The 10141-nt window shown below is 46.4% G+C and overlaps 1 protein-coding gene across 5 annotated transcripts in view; it reads right to left on the bottom strand.

Annotated features, from left to right (window-relative positions):
- Positions 1 to 226: 226 nt before the first annotated feature.
- Positions 227 to 10141, bottom strand: part of ap3d1 (adaptor related protein complex 3 subunit delta 1) — a 27841-nt gene continuing 17926 nt past the window's right edge. For 2 of the 5 annotated variants that reach the window (XM_084472465.1, XM_084472467.1), the window contains 13 exons: positions 9771 to 9933; positions 9280 to 9423; positions 8781 to 8834; positions 7562 to 7696; positions 7079 to 7237; positions 6078 to 6125; positions 5891 to 5911; positions 5389 to 5578; positions 4474 to 4562; positions 4225 to 4310; positions 3710 to 3831; positions 3400 to 3479; positions 227 to 3283 (listed from right to left, as the gene is read on the bottom strand). In XM_084472465.1, the coding sequence (XP_084328591.1) occupies positions 3188 to 3283; positions 3400 to 3479; positions 3710 to 3831; positions 4225 to 4310; positions 4474 to 4562; positions 5389 to 5578; positions 5891 to 5911; positions 6078 to 6125; positions 7079 to 7237; positions 7562 to 7696; positions 8781 to 8834; positions 9280 to 9423; positions 9771 to 9933 (1387 nt within the window). In that variant the 3' untranslated portion in view covers positions 227 to 3187. The remainder of the gene's footprint in view (positions 3284 to 3399; positions 3480 to 3709; positions 3832 to 4224; positions 4311 to 4473; positions 4563 to 5388; positions 5579 to 5890; positions 5912 to 6077; positions 6126 to 7078; positions 7238 to 7561; positions 7697 to 8780; positions 8835 to 9279; positions 9424 to 9770; positions 9934 to 10141) is intronic. The other 3 variants (XM_084472466.1, XM_084472469.1, XM_084472468.1) reach the window with 2 other exon arrangements.

Raw genomic sequence — 10141 nt, 5'->3', positions numbered from 1 at the left:
GGAAGTCATTTTTACTGCCTGGTCAGAAGCTGGTGGTCATGCACATGTGTAATGGGGGGGGGGGGGGGGGGGGGTGTTGTATATTATTTATGCGGCAAACATATACAACACTAAATAAATCTAGACAACGCTTGATGTAGGGAATTTGGGACTGCCCAAAAGAAAAGACTCCCACCCCCACACACAAAATGGACAAATACAATGTTTTATTCATATGGTAGTTTATTGTTTCACTGTAACACGAAAGACTACAGCAGCTTCATACAGCTTTTATTATTATTATTTTATATATATCGGGTAGTTTTTAAAGGGAATGTATTTAACAACTTACGTTTTTTCCTCAGTCCCCTTCAAAACGTTATATTACATATTACAGTTGGATAATCTGAGCATGAAGGAATAACACCATAGCCCTCAAAAAAGAAGAGTACAATTCAATGTCACAAGCAAAACCTCGAGAAAAAAAAGAACACTACAACGCCACTGATAGTTAAGACACAGTGGACTGCTTGACTCTCAGAGCACTGTGTGTAATGTGACCTATTCTGAACTCTGTCCGAGCCCCATCCACACTCAAAACTGTCATGACACCCAATATATCCCTTGTCCCGATGTTCAATAATTTAAAACATTCAAAGACTTGTCTATATTTGATAAATGCCTGAACTCATAATATATAAGAATACAATACCATCAAAAGTGCAGAATGGTGAAGTAAACTTTGTAAAAATGAAATTATAAAAAAAATAAGGGAAAAAATAAACAATAGAGATGAAAAAGTAAATTTTGTCTGTTGGATAACGTATTTGGTTTGGGAAGAAAATTATATGAAAAAAGTAAACATTCCTAATCATGCAAGATCATTTCCTTAAACAATATGCACAATAAATGTTATTAGTACAATGTATGGTCAGGGGTAATCAAGTTTTATTTTCAAAGCATTTTCAGGAACAGGGAATATATATATATACTTTTATTTTTACAGACATTCCTGAATGACCGCTGATCAACTGTATTCAAACTACTACTGGACAAAAAAAAAAAGAAGCAGATGGAATGGCAGACATGGACTGGGAAAATCAATACCATTGTCATTATTATATTTATCTAAGGGTGTGGCCTGATAAATGGATGCACAAGGATATATAAAACAAGAAGATGCTACAGTCCATTTTGATCGTGCTACTGCTAATCCAAGTCATGCTGGGCCGGGCAGTGACAAGAGTTACAAATAAAAAACAGTAACTTGGAGCAAGCCATAAAATATTTTTTTTTATGTATCCGTTGCTGTCCACTGTTTGATGTCAAAGTACAAAAAAGGAACAAGGCTGTTTTAAACGAGAGAAGGAACACTGTATGTGCACATCGTGAAGCTGTTGTGATGCAAGTAGCACAGGCGCTAATGTTTTCAGACGAGATAACATGAGGCAACACGTTCCGTTCTGTTATTCAACAGTAGTTACTTTCTAATGAAGCCATTTCAGCTAATACTGATTGAGAAAGAAATCATCTACGAATGACCACATTTATCAGAATAACCATAATGTAGAGTCGGAAATTACCATCCTACAGGAGAAGAATGTGTACGATGAGCAGAGCTTTGACCAACCGTTGAAGCAGGCTGGCGACAACGGTTCACTTGCGTCACCCGAAGTGAACAGCCTTCATTATCCACCAGGTAGTTTAGAGAAAGCAAAGCTTCTTTCCAATAGCTTTATCGACTTAAAAGTAACTGTCACACGTCGGTAATCTGTAGCAATATAGCAACAGAATTATGTCGTTCATGATAACAGCAAAAACTATACGTTTTGCTATAGATCAACTCCAACTTATCCACATGATATGGGACTGTAATAATCAGCAGTCATTGGCCTCTCAATAAACATGAATGGGGGGGGGGGGGGATATAACAACAGCCATACCACTTATTTTGTGTGGTGTTACAGGAATAGTGTTCACAGGAATCGTGACTTTTTTTTCTCTCTTGTACTCTTGTGTTCTTTAGGAATGGTGCAGGAACGCAGGAGGAGAAATGTACAGTTTTAGAATAATTTATATGACTTGTGTGAACTCATAACAGTAGCTTCGTTAGCATTAATCCTCCAGCTTAGACCAGTAGGAACTGAAAGCACAGACACACAGACACCAGAGCGGAGGATGGAGCCTTGGGGAACAGAAGTCCGTCAGTCAAGGACACTTAGCCCCCACCACTGACCTACCCATCATCCACAATTACCATGGCCATTGGAGCCAATGGCCAAAGTTTAATTTGTGCCAAATGCAAAACTTTAGTTCGAACTCTGAACTCACAGGGCAACCAGCCCTCGACTGGATTTCTCTAAAAAGGGTCAATGATAAATCAGGAGGGGAGATATTTGATTTTCCAGCTTGAACCAGTATGAAGAAGAGTCAGTCATGTTGTGGCTAGGACAGTAGAAACAGACAAACATACATACATACATACATACAGCAGTGTGCACACGCACACACATTCTTCTTACGCACACAAAAAGGAGTCAGTGGGCAGAGCAAGAAAAAGGCGAAGAGAGGTTTCCAACAAAGAAATAACTCACCAACAAAAGCAAGAAGGAAAATAAATCAATTTCAAAACAGTAAAAACGCAATTCAGCCATCAACAGCAACCACAACAAAAAAAGTCCAGTTGTCAAAACACAGGACTGCCACGGACTGTAACGCTGGCAGACAGTAAGGGCAGTAAGAACAGACAGGGGTACGGGAAGGACCAGAGTCCACCAGGCTTCCAAAACCACTGGGCTCATTGAGGAGTTACAGGCTGGACTGAGGTGGGTGTTTTGGAAACAACAACAACAACAACCAAAAATCAAAAAGCTGTAAACGCTCAATCCTCAAGAGGAGTGAACGAGTTGCCAGCCAAGTCTATAAAGTAACACACAGAGTCAGATAGAGAGGGACGAGCTCAGAGTGTAGAACAGTGTGAATGGAGACCATGGGGACAGTGACAGCTAGGCCAAAAGGAGAGGAGATCTTAACAACGATTAATAAATAGGGCGAGAGGGTGGAGGGAGAGCCAGGTGTAGCGTCTCATTACTAGTATGTTTCAGTTGGGACCAGGGGGGAGGTGGGACTGATATGAGACATGTGTGTGTGTGGTGGTGAGTCAGGTGTGTTTTGGTGGTGGGGGGCACCCTGGAGCCTCCAGACACAATCAGCACTGAGAGAACGTCAGCTTAATCTCATCCAGCACGTTGCTCAGCAGCGACGGCTCGTCACACTTAGCGTCGATGGACACGGTCTGATCAGCCTGAGAGAGAGAGAGAGAGCAAGAGCGAGAGCGAGAGAGAGTTATCAGTTTCATTGGTTCAGCATTGACCAGGCGATATTGTTTGGGTGTTCTTTGTTTTGGGCTGCGGTGCTTACAGTTTTGACCAGCAAACACACGTGGTGGCCCTGGATGGAGCGGCTGTACATGGAGGCACAGGAGTCGATCCTCTCCACAACTAGATGGAAGAAAGAAGCTCAGTCACACTGGTCACACCAACAGTCACACTAGTATCGACCTGCAAGGAGCATCCAGAGGGGGCCGAGGTAAAAGTGTTGTCTTGTCTTCTACAGGAAGAGACCTCACTGACCTGATACACAATGACCACGACCTACTGTGTGTGAGTTTAAGTCAGAGGTGTGAGTGAGTGAGTGAGTGAGTGAGTGTGTGAATGCTTAGTGCATGTACCAGAGAAGTGATGGTGGAAGCAGATGCGGGCCAGCAGGTGAGGGAAGGGCATGATGACTCCCTCCAGTTTGACAGAGCTGGCCTTCAGGTCTCCCGACTCAAGCAACTTTGCAAACGCATCACTGTCCAAACAGGAAGAAACAAACCAGTATTCAATTACAGGGCCAATTCACAGGAGCTGCTTCAGATAACAAAGTGTCACTCAAGACAGGAGGAGGAGGATAGGGCCGATTGGTTGTTTGTCGTCGTTAATCTTAGATAAGCATTATTCCCACGCACTTTGTTCTACCCTATCATAAAAAAAGAAGTGCTGCCACAAAGACCACATTTCCAAGCTTGAGAATCGCCTTTAATCAAATCATCCAAACCATTTGTCTCAAGTCATGTGGGTGCATATTAAATCAGTCTGGTTCCACAATCTGTGCTCCACGATGTACTAATGAGTGCAAGCATACGCTTATTAGTTGGAATAAAACTACTTGCAGTGAACAGACGACTGTATCCTCTCGACTCACCTGTAACAAGGAGTGGTGATCAGGTAGGAAGTGCAGGTAAAGTGCAGTTTGAAGTCCAGTTTTTCATGGGTGGAGGAGTCTTCATTCTATTACAAAAACACAAAAACAACATCACGGGTCATCAACTGATGAGTGTGGTGTGTGTGTGTGTGTGTGTGTGTGTGTGTGTGTGTGTGTGTGTGTGTGTGTGTGTGTGTGTGTGTGTGTGTGTGTGTGTGTGTGTGCGCGTTCACGTGTGCGTCTACCAACCTTGACTATAAAGGTCAGGGTTCCCTTCAGCTTCTGAGGCATCACGATGCTCTGAACGGTGAACACAAACCGGGCCTCGTTTGAGACCCCTGAAAACACACAAGAGACACAAAGAATGTTAAACAAAAGAGCGTTCTTAGTGGGAGGCTGCGGCAGCTAAGCTGCAAAAAGGACAGATTTAAGAATACTTTTTGACCTACTGCAAATGCACTTTATAATGACTCCCCTTTTAGTAAGGACAGAAGAATATTCATTTAAACGTTTGCTTAAGCTGCTTATATATATCAAACTGTATATTTGCACACCTGTATATTTGCACACCTGTATATTTGCACACATTTTGTACTGTTATCTATGAGTAACAGCTATATGCACATGGACCATCCATTCCACTGTTTCTATCCTAGGCTATGTATTGTGGCTCATGTTTTGTATAGGTGGGATATGTATGTATACATGTGTTGTGTTGTGTTGCGTTGTGTGTATGTATGCTGGCTGCTGGAACACCTACATTTCTCTGCTGGGATGAATATAGTATATCTTATCTTATTTATCTTAAACACACACGCTCATCACACCACCACTCGGAGACACTGAGAGCCTCTTTTGACACAATGGGGTTGGTGGGAGTGTTCACTTCAAATACAGAAACCACTTCCTCTACAGAAGTTCACACAACAACAAAAAAATGAAGAAGGCACGTCTCAGAGAAACAGTCCAAAAAAATGGAAATAAATGCTTTGTTGCACATGAAACGGTGGCAGAAGGAGGGGAAAAGAGGACACAAACTAACTTCCTTCCTCTGTGGATAAAATCAATATCAGAGCGGGCACTGGAGCGCCACCATAAATACCCACGGAGAATCGGAACCATCCCCTATACGGAGGCCTGTATGCGCCGCTATGGCTGACTGACCGGGAGGCAGCTGGAAGGGCACGGTGAGGCCGTCGTGGGGGCCAGCTCCCTCGGGCCGCTGCAGCTTGGAGTTCAGAGAGTCCAGCACGTTGAACTCCATCGCCTTGAGGAAGCTGTCACACTTGTTCTCGAAGATGAGCGACACCACCACCTGACTCCCGTCCTGCAGGTTGCCCTGGATGTCGCACACCTGGCGGAGGAGGAGGGGGGGGAACGTTGGCGCGTCAGTGATAGTCTGACGGATATGAGAAAGCCCGAGGGAATGCTGAAATTATTTTGACGTGGTCGGCGGTTGAGGAGAGAAAGTGTGCAGAAGGAAACCACGGCAAAGTCACAGCAGCCCAAAAGCATTCCCTAGTTGTTATATTGTTTTGAGGAAGGTGAGGATGGAAGAGAAGTGAGGCTATGAGACTGTATGCAGAGGGCGGGCTGGAAAGAACACAGCAAAACCACAGGAAGTGGGCCCTTTTTCACATCCTGCGACTAAAACAACAAGCAGTACCGTATCGGCATCCTCCATCATCTTTGAAGAAAGAGGGGAAGAGAAAAATTAACTGAGAGGATGACATACACATCTACTCATCTGCCAAAATCCCTGTTCTTAAAAAAAAAAAAAAAAAAAAGGTATATTTTCCCTAACTAAAAAATGAACCCTCCCCACCCCCAGCAGCCAGCCCACCAACACTCACCATCTTGATGTAGGAGTTCTCGGCCAGCAGGCAGTAATTGGACATGGGCTGAAAGGAGAGAACAGGGGTCAGGTTTGGAAAACTGTTGTCCCTCCGTATGTAAACTAGGCAACCAGAGCCGGGCGCAGCTCCGCCGGGCTGGTGCACACCAGTGGGCCATGCTCTGTGTGTGTGTGTGTGCCTGTGTATGTGCGTGCTTGTGTGTGTGTGTGTGTTCAACCCTGATAGTACACAGTAGTGCTATCCCAGTTGCAGTGTTCACACGGTCGTTCTGGTCTCAATGCTATCCCGGTCGCTGCGGGTACCAAACCACTAACCCTAGAATTGAAGCCGGGAACGACCGTGGGAACACAGGACCACAGACTGCCAGCGTCACCTTGGAGAACCCATTGCTCTGCTTTGGGAGGTCTAAGAGCTCCGACAGGCAGACTACCTGCGGCCCGTGTTTCTGATCTGCTGTGAGTGACTAGACAAACTTTCTAGTTAGCTAGCTATCAATGATGCATAGTAATGGTAAGAGTTAAAAATGTCATAAAATCGTCCTGTTATTGGCACGTTGCAATCACAGTGAGACCGTTTTCCAAAAGGCCACAATAGAGATTCAATCTCACTCACACACACACTATGTGTGCCCCAAACTGTCTTACGGCATGAATAATTGAACACAATCTGTTTCTACGCACACCAGTGTCTTGTCTATTTATCAATACAAACGCTCTGGTCACCAAAAGCTCAAATGTGGTACAGTTGAATGCACTGTGTTTTGTACGTGTGATAGTGGGTGAGGACACTGCACTGGGCCTTGAAAGCCAATCTCAAAACAGATTGCTCTGCATGAAAAAAACAAAACCATGCTGCCTCCTGACGTACCGACCCACTGCACAACATGGCAGCTGCCTTCTGTTTCGAGCAAAGCCTACTTAGGTTATGACTGTACCTAACCCCCAGACCCCCACCACACACCACACACACACACACACACACACACACACCACACATACCGGCAGAGGCTCCTCCTCCTCCTCCACGGTGCCATTTTGCACAGACTCCTCCCCGGCTCCGTCACTATGGTGACGGTGGTGGTGATGCTTCTTCTTCTTCTTCTTGTCCTTGTCCTCCTTCTCCTTTTTCTGCTTCTTCTTCTTGTGTTTGGAGGACTTCTGGCGGTGGACGGGACACAAGGGGGAGAATTGAGAGGAGGTTACAAAAGAGACAGAGACCCCATGCAAGCATATCACGGTCAGGGCCTTTACAGAGGCCGGCGTTACAGGAAATACCTTTCCTGCCAACAACAGCACTAACGAGAAGCAGGGGCGAGACTTGGAAAACGCTTAATGTGGGAAGCAATGGCAGTCCCAATTAATTCTGGGAAAACATGTGCTGGAGCGGCTCATAAACAACTGCCCGTCAGGCCCCTAGCAACACGGCGGCGTCCGTCTGGTAATTATCCCATCAACGGGGGGGGGGGGGGGGAGACGACTCACGTTCTCCTCCACCTCCGTGTCTTTGGGTTCGTCGGGCTCCGAGTCTGGCGCCGAGCCAGAAGCAGCGGGGGGAACGGCGGCCGCTGCAGCTGCTGCCGCTGCTGCCGGAGCGGTAACCGCGGTTACTGCCACTTCCTGTTTGGACACAAACACCCCCAAATATGCTGGTTGAGATTGGGGAAGCGACGGAGGGCGTGTGGTCTACCAAACGGCGCCGAATGTGTCTGTGTAGAGGTGAGGTTAGCGTGATCACTAGCGGGGAAAAGGGAGTGAGGCCAAGGTTGCGGGGGGGCGTCCATGGAGACCGTGGCGCTACAGACATGCAGTGATGGTGTGGCGTGCTTACACGGTAACCGGTGGCAATGGTACTCATGTCTTGGCATGTTTCGCAGCGAAGCCGTGTTTCAGGGTAAGAGGTTGTTTACCCTCAGGGCTAACGTGCTCTTCATGAAAACAGGCTCCTGACACATCCTCGACACTTTAACAGATGTGGAACACATGGTAGGCCTGGAGATATTGCATAGGCTATAGCATAGTGTTAAAAAAATTATAATAATCTAAAACAGCTACTTCATAGATTACTATGAACTCCTGTAAATAAGCACTTGTACTTCCGTCACATCAACGGTAGTAGTACAGTAATAGTCTTTTATCTAATCTGAAAATATATAAAACTATCGGAACGGGCTTTGTTCAGTGGGTGAAGAGCACTGACACAGACACGTGACAACTCCATATATGGCCATAGAGCAAGAGGGTGAGACAAAACGCATGGGGAACCGGAACAGGGCAGGAAGTGACTGCAGACCAGTCATCCTCTGCTCAGCTGTGACACAACAAGTGAGAAGAAAACGTCACCACAACCACCACCACCACCACCTCGACGTCCAGCAAGTACACGAAAAGATGAACCACGGACATAGTGAAACGGACACACACACGGCCAGACAGTATAGACTGAAGAGGAAGTGGTAGGGAGAAATGGTGACCTGTGAAAGAGAGGCAGTTGTTTGAAAAATCGTGGGGGGGGGGGGGGGAAGAGTGGTGAAAGAATTTAATGAAAATAAAAAGTGAGTGACCAACAGGTTAAAAAAAGGAGAGTTGTCGACACATGGCATTGCGTAGTCAGTGCTTAGACAAGAGTGTATGGTGGGCAGGGCGGACAGAGAGAGAGAGAAAGAGAGAGAGGGTGAGGGAAGGAGAGAGACTTCAACTCAACCTGAGAGTTAGAGGACACTGGAGCGTTTGAGAGCCAGAAATCCAGATCCGAAACCTAGAACAGTGAAGGAGGGAGAGGGGGCAGGAAGGGAGAAGGGTGAGTTGGGGAGGGGAGGAAGGCAAAATAGGTTCTTCATATTTGGACCAATTCATGAAAGGTGATACAGAGCTTACAGCGTTTCGTTTCATGAATAAATCAAGTATTTGGCATGGGGAACTACACGGGAAGTCAGTTTAACAGGTAACCGACACTTGATTTGATCACTAGAGTAGATAAGGGCGGGCGCTGGGGAGAAGCGATGAGTGTCGAGACAATGAAAATGAATAAATTCACGCATCAGAAACTTCTGAATTATCTCTGGTGTCGGGTGGGATCAATGTAGTCTATTGACAGGGGTAGAAACTCCAGAAACAAAATTCCAATCATGGACTGGAGATTCCGAAGTGGGGTAGCAAACACAGCCCTAGCTCTGCATAAAAAAAAAAATAAAAAGGCTCACCTCAGCTGTAGTGGTTGGGGGCGGAGCCACCACATCATTGGTCGTCTCCGATTGGACCATAGGTTCATCCGTCTGACCCCCCATAAGATCTTCCCCTCCATCATCGTGTTTGTGTTTCTTCTTCTTCTTCTCCTCTTTGCTCTTCTGCAAATGTAATGAAACGGGGAGATCAACTCAAGGCTGGACTCTCCCCGTTGGTCCTCCCTGTGTCTCTCTCACACACACACACACACACACACACACACACACACACACACACACACACACACACACACACACACACACACACACACACACACACACACACACACACACACACACACACACACACACCAGGGGCGGAGTGGCCGTCGGGACGATCAGGAGTTTTCAAAAAACTCGCTCCCCCCCCTGGGCCTGGGCTGGGCCGGTCAGAATTCTCCCGGTGGCTTTTAGTGCCCCACTCCACCCCTGACACACACACACACACACTTTATGGGACCATTATTCACCTTGCGGTCCTTCTCCTTGTCCTTCTTCTTCTCCTTCTTCTCCTTGCCGCCCTTCTTCTTGGCCTCCTGCGGGGTGATGACCTCAACCTCCTCCGCCATGGTCTTCAGGGCTTCAGAGGACCGGTGGGACCGGACTGGAAGCTTCTCGCTGTCAGCCAGTGGCCTACACACACACACAGACACACACACACACACACACACACACACACACACACAACAGTGTTATAATTCAATGGATGTGGACTTCTTACGAAGAAACTCTACTTGTAAACCTTTCAGACTAAACCAGAATACTACTGTCCAGGCGGGTGACAGTGTTGAGACGCAGGCTGTCTGGTAAAGTGCATACTTGGCGTTTAAGTCCTAAGCCC

The sequence above is a fragment of the Micromesistius poutassou genome (assembly GCF_964030765.1).
Source record: "Micromesistius poutassou genome assembly, chromosome: 9".
Lineage (NCBI taxonomy): Eukaryota > Metazoa > Chordata > Actinopteri > Gadiformes > Gadidae > Micromesistius > Micromesistius poutassou.
This window is presented reverse-complemented; position numbering and strand designations above follow the sequence as displayed.